At 40.1% G+C, this 20618-nt stretch overlaps 1 protein-coding gene across 2 annotated transcripts in view; it reads left to right on the top strand.

Moving 5' to 3' along the window:
• SLC16A12 (solute carrier family 16 member 12) overlaps positions 1-15328 on the top strand; it is an 84830-nt gene extending 69502 nt beyond the window's left edge. Inside the window, exons 4-6 of one of the 2 annotated variants that reach the window (XM_076009987.1) lie at positions 1144-1723; positions 4103-4362; positions 7587-15328. In XM_076009987.1, coding sequence (XP_075866102.1) covers positions 1144-1723; positions 4103-4362; positions 7587-7849 — 1103 coding nt within the window. In that variant the 3' untranslated portion in view covers positions 7850-15328. The remainder of the gene's footprint in view (positions 1-1143; positions 1724-4102; positions 4363-7586) is intronic. The other variant, XM_076009986.1, reaches the window with a different exon arrangement.
• Positions 15329-20618: the final 5290 nt, after the last annotated feature.

Raw genomic sequence — 20618 nt, forward strand, 5'->3', positions numbered from 1 at the left:
AGTATTCTTATATGCAGATTCTTTCTCAACGCTGTGGAAGTATCGCTTTAGTGAACCATAATGAATGCCATGGAAAGAGAAGCAACATACGTGCATTCCATAAATCACACTTAAAGGGACTACATAGGATCAAAATGGGGTTGGTTGGTGGGTCTGGAGTAGCAGCTTGCAGAGGGGTGAGGAGAGTAGCACCAGCTCCTGTCTGGGCTTTGTGCCATTGGGGTAGCAGGAATCAGGCCAAGAAGGGATGTAACATCACAGTGAGGCTATAAATCTGGCTCTGTCAGCTTAAGAAGGTACATCTGCTCCTAGTCACCCATGCGACCTAACTGCTCTGGTGACCAGTGGTCCCAGTTTACCAGGGACTGTCCTGGCTTTAGCACTGCAAGTCCTGCCACATCCAGAAACTCCTCAGTCAACTCTAGATCGCTGGCTACCCTGCACTGCAGATGGAAACAGGAGCCGAAAGTGGTTCTACTTTTCTTTCTCTGACATTCTAGTTGCAGATGGAATCAGGTTTACATCCCTTCAGATTTTCTTGACTTAAAAAGTAATAGAAGATGAAGATCTTTAAAAAGATTTCTTGATCATCAACTCTTTTCTGCTGACCTTAAGGGATGTTTTCAGGTTGCTATGTTCATGTATAAAGATTGCATGATTTTTCCCAACTATGTGAAATTAATTATTCTGGAACTTTTATGGAGTTATATTAATACATGCTGTTTCAATCCAAATTCCAGATTACCAGTGTTGAGTCTTTACAGGCAGTGAAGTTAGGGAAATTATCTGAATAATTTAAGTTAAAAAAAAAGAAAAAGGAGGAGGTTGGCACTATGCAGAAATTCTAGTTAATTCCAAGTTAGTTTGCATAAGGACTTTTAAGTTCTTCATTTAACTTTGTTTAAGAAGTCATATTTCCTTAAGGGTGTTCTTCCTAAGAAGAAAGTCACATATATTATATATTTTCCAAGTTGTGAATAACTGGTAAGGGGAAACTCATGCTCAGCTTGGTGTAGGAAACAGCTTTAAAGGGTTTAACAGAAGGTCAGGTTCTCTTTAATCTAAATAATTTTATTCTGAGATATTTTATTTCTGTGGCTGTTCATGGTGCACCAGCACTCACAGGGTTCTCTTCCTCCCCAGGTCTTGGATTTGCACTTTGTTACTCCCCAGCCATTGCCATGGTTGGCAAGTATTTCAGCAGACGGAAAGCCCTTGCTTACGGGATCGCCATGTCCGGAAGTGGTATTGGCACCTTCATCCTGGCTCCTGTGGTTCAGCTCCTCATTGAACAGTTCTCCTGGCGGGGAGCATTGCTCATTCTTGGGGGCTTCGTTTTGAATCTCTGTGTTTGTGGTGCCTTGATGCGGCCAATTACTCTTAAAGAGGACCATACAACTCCAGAGCAGAATGACGTCTGCAGAACTCAGAAAGAAGACTTTAAGCGGGCTTCTCCCTATTCGCCTTTGACCAAAAAATGGGCACGGACTTGCCTCTGCTGCTCTTTGCAGCAGGAATACAGTTTTGTACTGATGTCAGACTTTGTCGTGTTAGCCATCTCTGTTCTGTTCATGGCTTACGGCTGCAGCCCTCTCTTTGTGTACCTGGTGCCTTATGCTTTGAGTGTTGGAGTGAGTCACCAGCAAGCTGCTTTTCTTATGTCCATACTGGGAGTGATTGACATTATTGGCAACATCACATTTGGATGGCTGACAGATAGAAGGTAAAATCCACGAAACTACAATCGGTTCTCCACCTAGGGACTTTAGGCCTTGAGTTACTCCTCATCCCTTTTCCTTGTGGACTCCCAAGGTCTGAATAATGTTAACAAGCCTGCAATATCTGAAGGCAGCTCGCTTGCTGGCTCTTCTAGATTAGGGGTTGGCAAACTTTTTCTGTAAAGGGACAGAGGGTAAACATGTTTGGGGTTTTGTAGGCCATATGATTTTTGTTGCAACTACCCAATTCTGCTGTTGTAGCCCCAAAGCATAGATCATATTTAAAGAAATGAGAGTGGCTATGGTCCAATTAGTCTTTATTTATCCACACTGAAATTGGAATTTCTCTTATAATTTTGACATGTCACAAAATATTGTTCTTTTGATTTTTTTCCAGCCATTTTAAAATGGAAAAGCAATTCTTAGTTCACAGGGAGTACCATGTTTCCCTGAAAATAAGACAAGGTCTTATATTTATTTTTCCTCAAGAAGACACCCTAGGGCTTATTTTCAGGGGATGTGTTATTTTTGTTAAGTACGGTACCATAATCTACGTTTATTCAAATATAGTTAAATTGTCTTCTTCTGAAACATCATCCTAACTCTCCAAACCCCGAATTCCATCCTGAATTTCTTGCAACTCTATTTCCTTTAGAGCCATTGGCCCCAATCTCTCATGTTAAGCAATAGAGCTCTCATGGGGCAGATGAGAGGGCTTCTCGTCTTCTTTACCGCTCCATGATGAAATGCATGGGTTGTGCAGATATGCTGCGTAGCCACGCCCATCACTAGGTCTTATTTTTGGGGTAGGCTTGTATTGCACAAATGCTTAGAAATCCTGCTAGGGCTTATTTTATGAGTAGGTCTTATTTTGGGGGAAACATGGTACAAAAACAGGTGGTGGGCTTAATTTGGCCATAATTTTTCTAGTTGGTTTAGGATGGTGGGTTTGTCTAAATTACAGAAGCCTAGGGTAACTACAAGTTCTGTTGACAGATTTAGTTTCATCCCAATTCAAGTCAGTCCTCAGGCAAGACAACCTTAGGCTGAGTGTTATGGTTTTAGTTGTGCTTGAGCCGCTCTAGAGAATGTCTGCCAATGGGAGGAGGAGCAGGTAACAATAGTGACATTGCAGCCATACATTTATGTTTGACAGCAAAAATAGCAAATACTTTCATTGTAATGGTAGGCTCAGAAACCAAAGTTATAGGAAATCTACCCAGTAGTTTCTTCAGTAAATGCTCATCTATTTGGACTGAAAAGTGCAAGCTACTCATAGCCTCCTAAATGATGGACTCGTCACACTTGAGCTATGACTTGGGAGAGCTATTATTGTGTAGCTTCTCACAAATTATGCCACTGGTAATTAATCAGGATAAAACTTTCACTCTCCAGTGTTATGGATGTAATATTTAGAATTAATTCCATATTATTAATGGTTAAACAAGAAGGCAGAGAGCAAGAGGTATCTATCTTCACCATCAAATAACTTGGCAAGAAGCAACAGCATGTAGGTCTAATGGAGGCATGGCTAGTCGGACACACAAGACCTATGTTCTTGTGCCAGCTCTGTTGCTTATTAGCCCTATGACCAGAAACTTACCTGACCCTCAGATCCTCAAGGGTCACTGTCTATAAGCCAGTCCAGTGCAACATTTGCTCATTGACCTTATACCATTTTGTAAGGCTCACATGGGGCTGTGGAGAGAAAAACATTTGTAAAGCATAAACTGCTGGAGCTGACATTATACAGAGTCTTTGAAATAACTGGTATCATAGATGGATCTGGAGTTACAGAGGGAAAATGTGATGGAAGTACCACTGGGGAAGTCTTGAAATAAGACTTAGTCCTAGTCCAAGAGCTTCATCCTCTCTGGCAAATCATTTTGATGTCTTCACATTCCAGCGTCCCTTTTGTATAATCACTCAGGTTGTCGTGCCACATACCAATAGATAACATATCTGGAAGCATCTAATGTGGTTGGCTGCTAGGAAGTATTAGTCTCCTGACACTGCATGTTATTTCCAACTATCTTTAGAGTACCAGTGATGAGATTAGGTAACCTTCCCATTTTATAGCTAAAGAAATTGAAGTTAGAGTTAGGCAGTTGGTGGATCATAGAACTGATTTTATTCTTCTACCTTTCTAATTTGAGAGCCTATATTCCATATATTCCATTTCTACCACACCATGCTTCCTGGGGAGATGAATTCTTGCATTCATTAAAAAAAAAAAAAGATAGGAAGACAACATAGATAACGCACAATGGGGAAGCCATCTCCATAAATAACTGCAGTGCTTATTGCTGCATGGCCATGACTCTAAAGCTCTTTAGTAGAACCTTAGTGCACCCTGCACTCATTTTTGTTTCTCAAATCCACAGGTGTCTGAAGAGTTACCGGTATGTTTGCTACCTCGTTGCCGTGGGACTAGATGGGCTCTGCTACCTCTGCCTCCCAATGCTTCGAAATCTCCCGTTGCTTGTGCCTTTCTCTTGTACCTTTGGCTACTTTGATGGTGCCTATGTGACCCTGATCCCAGTAGTGACCGCAGAGGTGGTGGGGACCACCTCTCTGTCATCAGCGCTTGGTGTGGTGTACTTCCTTCATGCAGTGCCATATTTGGTGAGCCCACCCATCGCAGGTAAGTTTCCAGAGAGAATCCCCAGCCACCTCTTCTCTTTGGCATATTGACATGAAAATAGTGAACCAACACACAGATAATGAGAAGGACTGGCAAGAGAGTTGAGGAAGAGTGAAAGAGAGAAGGGGTGCAGGAGCCACCAAAAACATCAGGATCTCACCTACATCCTCATTTTATAGTCTTCCAACCAAGTGGAAACCTTAGCCTCCCTGGAAAGAAAAAGTCCCATATTAGGGACTTGATTCCTTTCCATACTAATGATGGGAGCAATGGAATAATGATGAGCAGTTGCTCAGACTTACAAGTAGTCAGGGCACATTCAGAGGGAAGTCTGCTGGGAGTACAGGATTCTAGTGGCTGGTAAGGCTGAAATGAAAAGTGCCAGTGTCACAATGGAGTGTTTTGTGTGCCAAGCCAAGGAGCTGGGCTCTATTCTTCAGACACTATGGATAGTATTAAAGTTTTTGTGCAAAGGGTGGTGAAGAGTATATTTTAGAAAATGTAATCTAGTAGTTGATCTAGTAATTTAGGGGAGAGATAATTAGGATTCCATTCTAATATGATAGGAGCAAACTGACTAAGGCCCAGACTAGGGCTGCCTGCTGCAGCAGAAATGGAAATGAGCTCTGGGGGCAAGGAGGAGATTTTGGGGGAAAAATCAACTGAATTTAGCATATGAAGGTGAAGGAGAGAAAGAAAAAGATGACTTAGTAAATAATGTCATGGTTGAAAAAGATAAGGAAATTGGAGAAGTTGGCTTTGCCTGAAAAATAATGAATTTAATGTTTAGATATATTGAGATATCTGAAACACATAGGTGAAAACGCTCAATAGAGTTGTTTAAGAATGAAATCTGAGCTTTAGAGGAAGGCCAGATTTGGATATATAGATTTCAGAGTCATCAGATAAAGCATCTAGAATCTTTTGAAAACTGTAAAATGCTATAGGCATTTAAAGTATGAATAAACAAATAATTTGACAGATATTTATTGCATGCATTAACCAAGTAATTCAACAAATATTTATTGCTTTTGTAACTACCATTTTGCTTGGTGGCCTGGAGAGACAGCACGAAACAGGTCCGAACCTGTTTTTCCTTCTTGGAGCATGTGGTCTAGACCACTGTCTCTCCAAATGAGATCCTGGGACCACTTGCATCAGAACCTCCTAGGGCCCTTGTTACAAACGTAGATTCCTTAACACTCCCACTGATGATCTGAATCTTGGGGGGGGGGTGACTGAGTTCCAAAAATCTACATTTTCAACCAGTTTTCTTGTGATGCACGTGCACAGTAAATATTGAGAATAACTGGTCCAAACTATTATCTGCCTAAATTAAAACCGAGAGAGTGAATACAGGTCTCTGAAGACAGGCAAAAGAGAAATGGGCCAGCCATTTCCCTAAAAAGAAGGAAGGGGATGTTTTGAAGAAAGCAGGGTTTCTGCTATTAGCTGTTGCTGTGAGTAGATAGTTTCAGGCTATTTCCAAAATGCAGCAGTTGGGGTTGGGGAGAAACGGCAAACTAGGGATAACTGTGGCTGTTTTACCGATGCAGTTGAAAAATCCTGGTCAGTTTAAATTCCATAATTTAGGACTTTATGTTTAGTGCTTCATTTTTGAAAACTGCCTCCAAAATGTTCCCACAGCCTCCCTCCATAGCCAATTTCAGTGTTCACTAACTTTTTTTTCATCATATTATGGGGGTACAAATGTTGTTAAGGTTACATATATTGCCCTTGCCACCCCTCCCCCAGTCAGAGCTTCAAGCGTGTCCATCCTCCAGGTGGTACGCATCGCACTCGTTATGTAAGTATATAACCATCCCCTCCTCCCCCCTCCCACCTGCCTGATACCCGGTAAATGTTTTTTTTTTTAATTATTATTTTGACATTTTGGTTACATTTTATATCTTTGCCTCTCCTTAGGAAGGGTTAGAGGTATTGCCTTTCCCCTCCACAATGCTCACCACATCCCTGTTCACTAAGCTTTAGGAACACTGTGGTTCTGTTAAAGGTCATACAACGCAAATGAAATTGGGATTCCTGGAGGCTTTTTTCAATCGGTGGCCTTCATTTGGCAAATGGGAAATTATACTCATTACTGAGAATTAGATGCTTAGGATGTGAGTTCTTATTGTATAAATAATACTTCTCTTATTTATTTACCTTTCAAATGACAACTCTCTACTTAGTCTTTTCTGTTTGGTGCTACAGAAAGGCACAAGTAAATAACACGATAACTAAAATATTTGAGAGTAGTTTTAATTAATATTTGAGAATAGTTCTTGTAGAAAACTTTGTGGGGCTTATATTAATTTGAAGTGGGTAAAAGGAGAAACCATGGTATTTTGGGGGGTAGGTTTTCTTGCCATATAAATAAAGTTTGAAGGATTTTAAAAAGAAATATTTTTGTTAATAACAAAATAATTGTCTGGCCAGGTATAATTTTAACCTACTGATACTCTGATCATCTGGTCCCAATTTTGCATATCATATGCCCTGGTTTTCCTCAAAATTCAAGGCTGGGATAGATACTGAGATTAGTTTGTTGCAAGAAGAGATAAAGAAAAAAATCCTATGGTTACAGAAGTATGCATTCAGATGTGTGCATTTGCAACTTCTAAAATGGCGCAAAGTTCTGATTTTCAAACTGGATGGGGTACAGTGACTGAATTCAATTAAAAATTTGTATAATTCTTTGAAGCATGTTATGTTACTCAAGATAGTGTATGAATGCTGGTAATATTACTAGCATTTTGCCTGATTACACAAGGGCTGGCTAGAACGTATCCAGCCATAAATGTCTCCATTGTGCATATTCCGTGGCTGGATACTTTCTGGACAGCTCTCATATTCTCTTAACACCCTAGATAAGTTATCCCAACTTCAATAATTTGAATGATGCTATTGTTATCTTTTCTACCAGATTTCATGGGGCTAATAATAACTAATATTAGTAAGTAATGTGATTTAGTAAGTACATGATACTCTTCCAAGCACTTTACATAATAATAACCATCAATTCATTTAAAAAGTTTCTCTGGAAATAGAATGTAGTTTTCAGTTGCTGCACAATATTTTTAGGTGATCTGCTTTTTGTCTCAAAATTATAATGGCAGTGCTAGCAATCTATTGTTCTTATCCTTACAAATTATTAGGTTTGAGACTGGGTAAGTAATTGAATTTTCAACTCAACAATATGATTTTGCTGTTGTTTGTTACAGGGTGGCTGGTAGATACAACTGGCAGCTACACTGCAGCATTCCTTCTCTGTGGATTTTCAATGATATTTAGTTCCGTGTTGCTTGGCTTTGCTAGACTTGTAAAGAGGATGAAAAAAACCCAGCTGCAGTTTCTTGCCAAAGAATCTGACCCCAAGGTGCACTTATGGACCAATGGATCAGTGGCTTATTCTATAACAAGAGAATTAGACCAGAAAGATGGGGAATCCATGGCTACATCGGTGCCTGGTTACAACGCCACATGACCAATGGCCTCGAGCTTGCAAATCTTCAGGGTTGATTGAGGTGGGGCCAGCAGAGTGCTCACGTTTCTGAAGCATTTTATTTTTGGCAGAGTATTGCCTTCCAAGAAAATTATTATTATTGCTTTATTAACATATTTATAAGGGAAAATAGCAAATAATAAAGAAAGGTGGACTAGCCCAGAATTTCCTCATTTGGGATTTGTGCTCATAATTGAACTCACATCTTTTGGGCAATGAGCATCTCTCTGTGGGGAACACCACTGATGTCATTAGCTGTAATGAGGGGTAATTTCAAGGCTTAACTTGATGACACTGGGGAGCAGCTTTGTCCCAAAGTCTCTGCCCCTCTATTTTCCTCCATTTTTGCCCCTCAGATAGAAGGTGAATGGAAACATTGACACGTAGGTTTGCTTACCTTGTGCTGTTTGGAGAAGCAGGGTCAGGTTGGGTATGGTGGTGCAGAGTGAAGATGTCAAACCTTTTTCATAGTGGAGTTTCTCATTAGGGTTTTAGGTAGGGTTGTTACAGAATACTTGAGATTCCTCAAAAAGCTCATTTAATATAGAAAGAGATTGTCTTTATTTTTTCCCCTTCAGTCTTCCAGCCAGCCCAGGCCCCTGCCAATGGGTAGGTGCCACTTTAAGAATCCAAAGAATCATGGAGTCCCATGGTTGGAATAGATCTTAAAAGGTGATTGGTAAGATCTTCTTTGAAATTGTCCACTGCAAACTGAAAGCTCTTTTCCTAAAACTGTGCTCCAGGTGCTCACCTCTGTTACTATTACATACAATGCTTACTCTCAATTTAGCAGAACAGACCTGGTTGCAAGAGCAGCCTTTCAATCTTACCTGAAATGCTGACAACACCCAAACTTCCCACTGCTTTTCTTCAGAAAGAAATCTCTTATTTAAACTGCAGACGCATTCATATTAGGAACAGAAAAATGTTGGCAGTGTTCCAATGGGGCAAGAATTAAATTCTTGAGTCAGCAGGTCCCTGGTGAGCATTTTCTTTGCAGATCAGGCATTTAAGTTCATCATTAACCAGAACAGGATTGGGGGGGGGGGTTACCTGAAAAATATTATCCTAGAGATATTCTAAAAGTGATATTTCTTTCTTCCAGTGTTAATTCTTGTTCCAATGCCCACTGCTCTTCATCTCTTTATTGATAATAATTAGAAACCTAACTCCTTGGATAAGAATAGTTTATTCATTCCCAAATACCCTACCTTTCTATGGTTCGGGATAATTTCTGAGTCTTCAGATTAAAAAGGGAGGGCATGAAGAGAGAAGAGAAACTCTAGACTCCCCAGTTTGCCTCTAACCATTTCAAGTTCACAGAATTATAATCCTAAATCCCAGATCATGTCACACGTATATACATAGGTGCAAGTTATGCAGTTAATTTTAATTATTCAAGAGTTTAAAGTCCAAATATCACAAAAATATTTTGACCCTGAAAGCTATTTTATCCACTGTCCCCCAAGAGGCCTTACAAGTGCTGGGAGAAAAAACACCCCAGTGAGGACTATCCTAAGTCACTGGGTGTGCTCAGCAGGGTGCTTGCCTATGACTGGATAATTTCATAAAATCACGTATTAATACGCTGCTTTCCGAAAGAGATATTGACTTAATTTGATGGGAGAAAAATGATCATTTTTCATAGTTGTTTTCCAAAGAGAAATTTGAATGTTATCTGTTATCTCTCTACTTGGTTTGAGGATTTAGTTTTGAACCCATTTACTTTGTCATTTGCGATTTTAAAAAATTGGGGAAATATTTGTAAAAAATCAAAGTTAAAATGAAGTTATACATGTTTGGAATAGCACTTTACCTTAAATATGATTGCTTGAATCTTCAAGCCTAGAGATTTTTAAAAAAATAAATGTCTATAAACATTCTTATACATATTTTTTATTGTGATGATCACAGTAAAATCTTATGTGGTTCTGCAATATAATTTCTCTGAAGTATTGTAAGTATTTATGAAAATGAGCACAGTGATCAGAGCTTTTAAAGATTTGTATGAAAACATTTAGGATATTTGACTTTATACATGCATAAATTTGCATTTTTCTTTCCTTAGCGGAGCAGCATTTTTAGAAAATCAGTAAGAAAAATGTAGATCTTAGAGTCTACCATTTTGTCATCTACACAGAATTTTACTGTTAATGTTCCATGTGCCTATACTGTTGATTTCAAAACTGAAGAATTTATGGAAATGATATATTTTGTGGAGTTAAGAACACAATTATTGTGGGATGATTCTACTTATTAAATATTTCTTAATACCACTGTAAGATCTACTTTGGAAATGACTGAATAGAAAAGCAGAAGAAATTATCTAACTTTTGTAAATACACTGTACCATTGAGTCCTTTGTTCAGATTGTAATTTCACTAATAGATCAGATATTTATGCTAATATTTTCTTATTTCAAAGGCAAAATAAAATGAGTTTATAGTCATATGTTTGGGAAAACATTTTTCCCTTGGACAAGGGGTTTGGCTTGAATGGTGAGTGGGCCCATCTGGATCACGCTAAGATGTAGTCCTCATTTTAAGATATGGTAAGTAATCAGATGATTTATATTTTATACCCTTTTAATTTAAGGTAAGTAATCAGCTGATTTATAAAAACCAAAATCCTTGATTCAGTACTTTCAACGTGCTAGCTACTATGCTAGGCACTTCCTACGTGTTGTCTCATTTCATCCTCATAATTAACCTATGTCATCGCCATATTGAAGACATGGAAACAGAGGCACTGCTGCAACTGTAGTCCCCACAGATCAGTGGCCACTGCACTATAGTGCTTCTAGTGTGGAATCCTGTAAAACTGGGGTGCTGTCTGATGCTGAAGTGTGTATCCTCCCCTTTGTGCCTACTCAGATTACAGATTATGTTTCAATCTTTCAATCAGTATAGAAGGGAAGATTCTAGATTGGAGATTTGCAACAGTTTTCCCTAGAGATTCTATCAAAAACTCTACTTCTAGCAGGCACCTTTGCCAGTGATGATGAAAATTACATCTATTTGGCCCTCACCTCCTTGATGCTAGTAGGTCTAATTCTGAAATCGTTTATTAAAATGAAACTGTGAATACAGGGTAGATACTTGAGTTTCTCTTTTCACACTTCATAGTTTGAATCTTTTTAAACTTTTTAATCTACCAAACAATAGATATTTATACCTATTGCCAGAGCAGCTACTGATGACAGATGACTGAAATTTTGTCCCATAGCACAGAAAAGTGTTTGGCAGGGGGAGTAGGAAAATATTAAATGATGATAAAAGGACTGATGTTTAAGACAAAACATTATGGAACTTTTCAAATATGTACAAAAGTAGAAAGAATACTGTAATGAATTTGATATACCCATCCTCTAGCATCTATAATTATCTACCCATTATCCTCCCCCTTGATGAAGCAATTTGAAATATATTAACATTTTGACAGCACATGTTTTCCTTCAGCTGCCAGGAAATAACTGAACTTGGCAAAAATAATTTGTTCATGCTAGCAGAGGGCATGTGGTTAGTATCACCTATTAATGAATGAGCCACCTCATCACTTAAAAAGCTGATTGCCTTACCTTTCTTACTATATGGACTTTGACTGCCTGAATTATAGGTTAAAATTTCCTTTTCCTCTCCCCAGTTCCCTACAGATCTATCTACCTGAAGCCTAGGGCAGTGTCAAATAAGTGAAAAAATTGAAAAGAGCTTTTTTTCCCCCCTTCCCTTGACCCAGGAAACTCAAGCCAATGAGAAGGGCTTTTGAAGTCTAGATAATAGTGATCATTATTTCTCTCATTATTGCCCTTAATTGTTTAATACTCAGAAGTCTCATGGAGGGTCTGAGACCTAAGATTGGTCTAAAATTAAATAAAAAAGCACTTAAGTTTTAAGGTTGGAGTTGACATGAAAAGACATTATAATTAGCATTTTAAATACAGTCCTTTTAAAGTTTTTCCATCAAAGTGTTTCTTTTGTGATGGCAAGTTAGGTCTTTGCCCATTGACAGATGTAATAATGGAAGAGTTAGAAGTTCCGACCCTAGGAAAGATGAAGACCTATGCTGCTTCCCAGGAGCTTGTTTTACAACTGGGGCCGGAGCAAGGCGTGGATGTGGGTCATGGTGGGGAAGAGGCTGGGACTGGGGCATCCTCTCTGTGTGGTTACCTGAGGGTCCAGCAGACACCTAAGGCCTCTGGATCTCTACATTTGTCATTCCTGTGCAAGCAGAGATAGAATTCAGATATGACTATATTTTATAAAGTTCAAACAGGGAAGGGGGAAGCCTTTTTCAGAATCACAGAATGTACAGGTCTGGTGCCAGCATTCAGTACCCACATTGGGTCTATGAGGTCATGCAGGGTGCAGTTCCTGCATTGGGCTGTATCCCCTACCCACCCTACCCACTTCCTAACTAGTGAGCAGTTGTTCTATTAGTTCCTCTAAGTACAGAGCCTCCCCTTTACACCCCTTACCTTGGGGCATTTTGTTGATCCCTATGTACACTTCCTTCTCACCTTTTGTGCCTTAGTTTAATGTCACCACCCTAGAGAGTCCATTTTTAACCATTGTTCCAATCCAATCCAATCAAGACTACATATCCTCCCCCCTCACTTCCACTCACATTCATCCCCATAGCATTCTGTTTTTTCTCCTTCAAAGAGCATCTCTTTATTATAATTATATATTCATCTGTGTTTATTTTAAAATTTCACCTGTACCACAAAACCACAAGCTTTCTGAGGATAAGGATCATACTTACTTATTCACCACTGGCTCCAGTGCTTGACACATAGCAGGTACCCAGTAAACACTTGGTGAATGAATAGATGAGTAGGAAGAACAAATGAATAACAAACTGCTAAGGAGAATTATAATGTAGCACAAACAAGGGTGGAGCTGATTGAAGGGTTGGGGTGCAGGTTTGCTTAGGTGTAAGTTTTCTTGTATCCAGAACAGATAGGATACATTAGATGTCCCTAATTCACTGGGTCTAAATGGGACACCTTCAGAGATGTCACAAAAACAGCAGGAGCTCCAGAGCATCAGATATGATGGGGCAGGTTTGGGAAAGAAAATAGAAGTGGTAAAGAGAAGAGTTGGTAGAAAGAGATTAAATAACTAACACTTCTGATTGTGGCCTGAATGTAAAATTGATACTACTATGTTCAGCCCAGACAGGCTTAATTGAATAGCTGTCGTGCACAAATGAATGGAAACCTGGGGGAAGGGGCACTGCTTAGGGCACTGCAAGGGAGCCCTGGAATGTTGGAATAGGTGGACGACACATGCCCCAAACATGAAACGATGGGGTTTCAGTTACAGGCAGCACACAGGCAGCTGCTTTTACACAAAACTTCTATGCCAGAGTTTGCCCAGGTGCAGAATTCCCTGACTGGAGTCATTTTTCCTGGCAGGTCCTATGGCTGACTCCTAAATCACAGGGAATTACTGAACACTAGATAGCATGCTGGCCAACATTTCTAAGAGTTGGTGAGAAGAGTTAGTCAACCAACAGCTATTTTTTAGGCATCTCTTTTGAATCTGGCACCATATTATATATGGTGGGGAATGACAATACACCTAACATCCTCTCCCTGATCTCAAGTTTACTGTCTAACTAGCACATTGAAACTAACTGAGGTAAGGACAACACCAATACGTTGTTAAATATTTACCTGAGGCTAAGAGCATGCGTACTCTGGGGGTTAGGAGAGGAAGAATTCATAATGGGCTGAAGAATTTGAAGTGGTTCTGGGGAATCTGAAGATAGGATTGAACAGGTTAGAATCAGCCCCTACTCTTTTCAGGACAAGGCTGGGTGGGGCAAGGGGATGCGGGCAGTTGCTTTGTGTGGCATCTTGAGGCTCCAGCAGACACTTCCGGCCAATGCAGAATCAAGCACAAATTGATATAAATGTTCTGGTGAGGGAATCCAGAAGGTTGTCTGGGACTTTTGGAGATTGCTGGGATTTGGTGTTTGCATCTGCCTTCTCTAAGTTGAAAGCAGAAAATTTCAGGCTATGAGGTTATACTTCAATATTTATCCCTCAACCAACGTAAAAAAAGTCATTTGTAAATTAGCTTAAAAAGCACAGGAAAGCACATTATGCAGCACTGCCATCTGCTGGAATTAGTTAGAACACCTCCCAGAAGGAGGTGCTGTCTCCAACCTGTATAGATAAGGCTGGCCTTAGCACAAAATTTCAACTTTGTTATTCTTTCCTCCTCTTCCAACCCTCAAATCCCTGCTTGTTATCCATCCTACATTTATCTTCTTCCTTTTTCAGGTACAAATATAGAATAAAGATTTAGCATTGCATTTTTCAGCGTTTGGTTGCCCATGTCAGAGCTCTATGTGGAGTATCAAAGTTAATATGAATGATGATTTTGATTGGCTTGACTAGGGACAGCGATTGGCAACATTTAATGTAAAAAATTTTTTTTTGTTTTGGAGTCCTCTGGCTTTCCACAGAACCCGGATTGCCATCCTGCGTCTCATTCTTATTCCCCGTTGTGAACTCTACTAATGATTTGATGTGAGTTGATAAAGGATTATGTTAAAATGTGAGACACAGAATCTCAAACATAGATTAGAAGTCAAATTTTGGAAAATGTTGAAACCAAATGTTATAGAAGAGTGAATTCTGTGTCAATTTGAAAACTTAAAACATCATACTATACACAAATTATGACAAGTTTAGCACTTCAATGTACTTTCACATGTGTAATTCATGTGAAACTGTGAGGGTATACTATTTATTTATAATAACAATTGCCTTCAAAGAAGAGTGGATCATATTAAAATGAAAGATTCTTCTGTTGAACTAACAAACCTGATGAGTTTGGTTATGCATAAATGGGGCTGTGAGTACAGGGCTAAGAGTTAGAGAGAACTGAATTGCTCTATTGAAGAAAAATGGAGAAATTGTTTCTTGTGTCAGAGGGAGAAGAGGAGACACAGGGAAAGAAGCAAAGCTTATCAGACATGGTTGAGGGTCATTGCTTTTTTCTCTCTTCTCTCTCTTCCCTCTATCCCTTTCTCTCTCTCTTTGTTTCCTTCTTTCTCCCCTCTCCCAATCTCCCAGGACAAAAGACTGGGTATTCTGGCTTCTAATTGTTAACTGGTTCTTCAGTCTTCCAAAGTAGGGCACTTCATTTTTTTGAGGAATTTATTCCAAATCTCTAAATTCTAAAATCCAACTCCTGAGACAAACCTCTCCTTTAGATTGAGTCCCTTGATTTCTTAGGCCATTCTCCCCAGGGGTTTAGAGTAGCTTTCAATCCCAGCGTCAAAGACCAGCTGATGTGGACAACCAGTTCCCTTTCACAGTTCCTTCCAGGAGGTTTTGGGAGTCTGTGCACAACAGTCTGGTGACCTATGATTGTAGAAATGTCTGAGCTCGGTGTAATCCTCTAGAAGAGCAGTCCCCAACCTTTTTGGCACCAGGGACCGGTTTCGTGGAGGACAATTTTTCCAGGGATGGGGGGTGGGCGTGAGAGGTGCGGGAGGGGTAGGGGTTGGAGCTCAGGTAGTGATACAAGTGATGGGGAGCAGCTGTAAATACAGATGAAGTTTCGCTCGCTCCCTCGCTGCTCACCCACTGCTGTGTGGCCCGGTTCCTAAATTGCACGGAAGATAATCTTTCCACGGAAGGGAGGTGGTAGGGGGAGGGGAGAGGAGCTGGAGCTCAGGCAGTGATGCCTGGCTGGCCAGGTTCCTAACAGGCCACGGACTGGTACCGGGTTATGGCCTGGGGTTTGGGGACCACAGCTCCAGAACCTCCTACAGCCTCTGAAAAGATGTGTTCCTATCTTGCCACATCCTTCATTCCAAATTTTAAGACTATTTAGAAAATGTTACATAATATTAATAGTTAAATGATAGATTCTAGAGCCACTCAAAGTTTGAACACTTTTTCCACTTCTTGGTAGGTATGTGACCATGGGCTTACTTAATGTCCCTAAATGCCAATTACTCATGTGCAAAGGGAAATAATTCAAATGCCTATTTAACCACTTCGGTATGAGCGTCGACTACAGTCGACAGCCACAGATGAACGCACACAGCGATTTTAGCCGACAGCCGTGATATGACTTTTCTAATTTTTCATTTATCAAAATAAAACTGTGAACATTTAAAAATAACGTAATGAAAACATATATGTATATGTCACCTATTCTGATTTACATTACAAGTAAACCTGCCTGTAAAGTAAAGCAAGCTTTCAGTGCTTTAAAGCTTTCCTCATCACACAAGAGCAAAACAGACTCATCACCCATGCACAGCACAAACTGTCATGCGGACTCTGAGTGCCAGCTGTAGTCAAGGTTTTGCGGCCGGTGAGCGCCATACCGAAGTGGTTAAAGCAGTTTCATAAGGATTTTATAAGCATAATACGTATGTATTGCACTAGAACAGCACCTGGCAGACATTACAAGTTAGCTATGATATTCAGTGTGTCACTAGAGTCAAGATAGAACACTAGATAGTGTTCTTGGATAGTATTCTATCCAAGTGTTCAATCTAAGTGGCATCGATCTATGTCCTTCAGAGTTTGTTATCTGTGAGGCACCTGTGTGTTCCCAGAAGGTATGGCTTTCCCAAAGCTTACACATGTCACCTTTATTGTTTCGTTTATTTTCTTTCCTTCCTTCCTTCCTTTCTTTTTTCCTTTCCTTTCCCCTCCCCTCCCCTCCCCTCCCCTCCCCTCCCCTCCCCTCCCCTCCCCTCCCCTCCCCTCCCCTCCCCTCCCCTCCCCTCCCCTCCCCTCCCCTCCCCTCCCCTCCCCTCCCCTCCCCTCCCCTCCCCTCTCCTCTCCTCTCCTCTCCTCTCCTCTCCTCTCCTCTCCTCTCCTCTCCTCTCCTCTCGTTTCCTTTTCTTTCTTGACAGGGTCTCCCTCTGTTGCCCCAGCTAGAGTGCAGTGGTGTCATCAAAGCTCACTGCAACCTCCAACTCCTGGACTCAAGTGATCCTACTATCTCAGCCTCCTGAGTAGCTGGGACTACAGGCATATGCCACCATGCCTGTCTAATTTCTCTATTTTTTTGTAGAAACTGGGTCTTTCTCTTGTTCAGGCTGGTTTCAAACTCCCGAGTTCAAGCATTCCTCCTACCTCGGCCTCCCAGATTGCTAGGATTACAGGTATGAACCGCACCCAGACTCACCTTCATTATTTCTTTACTCTACTTAGGTGCCATCATGAAAGGAGGCATTGAGAATTCTAGTTCTTTACTTATAGAGGGACCCTTCAGTTCAGAGCAGTTATGAGAGTATATACATGGCATTTCTGTGCATGTTTCTAGTAATTAGATGCTGGTTTTTTTCTTCACTTAAAGTGAAATACAACAAAATGTTTAATGAACAAATTTATCTTAGTAAATATGAAACTGCCAGAGAAGGTAGTTGTAGTTGGAGTGGGATCCATTGTGTGTAGCTTGATCTCAGGAAAAGAGGAAGCTAAGGAAGAGAAGGAACCACATCTCAATGATGCAGGGAACCTTGGCTCAGAAAAGATGCAGCGAGGAATGGGAAGACTGGAGTCCTGGGAGGGAAGGGGGAGTTGGGGAGACGAGAGAGTGTACAACAGAAAACCCAGTGATACACTTGCTTTAAATTAAATATACACTTGCTATGTTATTCTATGGGGAGGGAAAAAGTAAGAAAGTCAGTTTTGTGGGCTATTCTAACCTGTAACAAACGAGTGCCTATGGTGTGCTTATAATGCTGTTTCTTGGTCTATTTAATATAGACTTTATTGATTCCTGTGATGTTAAGTTAGGATTTACTTATTGAACTTGAACTCTTCCTAACACAATTCCTTTTATGTTTCAACAGTTATGACTCAATTTTTACCCACTTTATCAATAGTTTTTAATTTACAATAACATACTTAAAACTTAATTCTTATACCACCAAGTTTTAACTATCTCTTGACTTCTCCCTTTGTAAGATGTGATTTTATGTCTCTACCCTTCTGCTATGGTTTGAATGGTTTTTTGTTTTTGTTTTTTTTGTTTTTGAGACAGAGTCGGGTTCTGTTGCCCTGGCTAGAGTGCAGTGGTGTCATCATAGCTCACTGCAACCTCAAACTCCTGGGCTCAAATGATCTTCCTGCCTCAGCCTCCAGAGTAGCTGGGACTATAGGCATGTGCCACCATGCCTAGCTAATTTTTCTATTTTTTGTAGAAAAAATAGAACTGGTCTACAACTTCTGGTCTCAAACTCCTAGCCTCAAGGGATCTTCCCTTGCCTCAGCATCCCAAAATGCTAGGATTACAGGAGTGAGCTATTGTGCTCAGCCTGGTTTGAATGTTTTTGTCCCCTCCAAATTCAGATGTCAGAAATTTAATCTGCAATGCAACAGAATTGAGAGGTGAGATCTAATGGGATGTGTTTATAAGGGGTTAAAGCCCTTATGAAAAGGGCTTGCAGCAGTGAATTCTCTCTGCTCTGCTGTTGTGTGAGGAACAGGGTTCCTTCCCTCTGGAGGATGCAGTGTTCAAGGTGCCATCTTGGAAGTGGAGACCAGATCCTTACCAAACACTAAACCTGCCAGTGCCTTTATCTTTGACTTCTCTAGAAATGTGAGCAATAAATTTCTGTTCTTTATAGGTGACTCAGTCTCAGGTATTCCATTATAGCAGCACAAAACAAACTAATTGACTGAAGGTCCCATCTGCTACACACTGAAATCCATCATTATATTTGCACTGAGGCCATGTTTCCCAGCATGGCAGGGATATCAAGGCAGGCTCCTTCCTGGGAGATGCAGAACTCTGATGCATAACTAAATAAACTAAAATAACTAAAACATTATCAAGGTTGGAAAGATTTACATTTGTTTATAACAGAACAGATCATAATTACTGATCACAAAAATTGACGAATAAATGGCATCTGTACTACGTAAACATGATTTACCCTACAGCCAATTAAAGTTCTCTAATTGCATTTCTTTCACTAGGTATGTCAGTTTGACCCAAGATAAGATTGAATATGCAAGAAATTTATTAGGGAAAATACCTGTGAGAGAAAATGGGAAGAGAGCAGAGAGAGGCTGGGGAAGCCATCTGACTGTGATGCAGGTCTGATCCCATATGTAGGAGAGAGAGAAGGAAGAAAAGTTGGGTGGATGCATTTTAGATTATAGTATAGTTTTAAGGAAAATTTGGCAAGGCTGGTGGGGAGTCCTTGAGCCCAAGTTGCCTGTCAGAGCTCTGCATCTTCCAGGAAGGAGCCTGACTTAGTATCCCTGCCATGATGGGAAGCACAGCCTCAGTGCAAATATAACGATGGATTTCAGTGTGTAGCAGATAGGACCCTCAGTCAATTATAATCCCGGTATCTAGAGATCTAAGAGGTGCTTCTCACGTCTACCACATTAGGGTTACAATGCTATTATCTCTGAACTTCTCAAAGGAGACTGTTCTAATTGTCAAGGACAAATGCATTCTCATTTCTTATAATTCACCAATTATATAAAAGCATGCCACATTTTTATATTTCTGTCATGTTCTTCAATCTCCATAGTAAACATGATCCACAAAAGAACAATCCTTGAGCCTACCCGTGTTGTGGTTGATGCCATGTAGGCATAGTCACATCATGGCCGGTTAACTCTGTCAATTAAGGTTAAACCTGGTGTAACAAATATTATTGATTACAGGTAGAAATGTTGTCAAATGGGAGAGAATTCTACTAAACCAGGAGCCAGGAGAAAAAATTACAGTCCACAGATTAGCTGTGAAATCTTAATAAGTCACATCACCAGTACAAGTCCTAATTTTCACATCAGTCAAGTTGGCTGGAGCATGCATTCTCTCAGGATCCTCCTGGTTCTAAAGTTCTGTGGATCCACAAGATTGTTCTTGATCTGAGGTAATCTGCATTGTGGACTCAATCTAGAAAAGAATAGTGACTCCTTATGTTGTCTTTGAAACTCTGGCTGATAGCATATGATCAACTGCTAAGACTATCTCTGCACCCAGAGGACAGAAAATATCTTTAAAACCTCCATTACTCTGAAGCCAGTTTTCCTGTCAGTTGATTTATTATTTATTGAAAGGGGTTTTCTCAGCTTTTGTGAGGTGGGGAGCATAGCTTAGGTGCTGAAATTTAGAGAGGAGGCACATCTTTACCTGATGGGTCAAATTACCCTGAAGGGCAATCACAGCTACTTCTCTAGGCATATTTTTAGGTTTTTCTAATGGGCAAGGAAGATAACTAGGGCATGGTATCACAGGATTTTATCCAGCTTGACAGGATGAGCTTATCTAACTAGTAGAATTTGGACCTGTTTCAGAGCTTTGAGTCACTTAGTAAGGGCAACTTTCAGAGCTGGGGGCTGGATACCATGCAATTCAACTCAAGCAACTTTTATTGGGCCTATTATATACCAAGTATTATATATGATGAGGGATTCAAATGCAAACCAGATATTCAAGGAATAGATATTCAAGGATCTCTCAGCTTAAGCCAATTAGTCTAATTAATTTTATTCCATTTATATTTTTTACACTGTAGATCCATAGCTCTCAAACTTTGCTGCACAATTATTTCACCTGGGAAACTTAAAAATCATGCCTGGACCATACTCCATGACAATTAAGTCATTCTCTTGGGGGTGGGACCTAGATATTCATATTTTGTTTTTTTAACTTGTTAGATGATTCCAGTGTGCAGTCAAGTTTAAGGAACAATTTTATAGAGCCTTCCTCTTCAAAATGTAGTCAGAAGAACAGCAACATGA

The sequence above is a fragment of the Microcebus murinus genome, chromosome 14 (genome assembly GCF_040939455.1).
Source record: "Microcebus murinus isolate Inina chromosome 14, M.murinus_Inina_mat1.0, whole genome shotgun sequence".
Lineage (NCBI taxonomy): Eukaryota > Metazoa > Chordata > Mammalia > Primates > Cheirogaleidae > Microcebus > Microcebus murinus.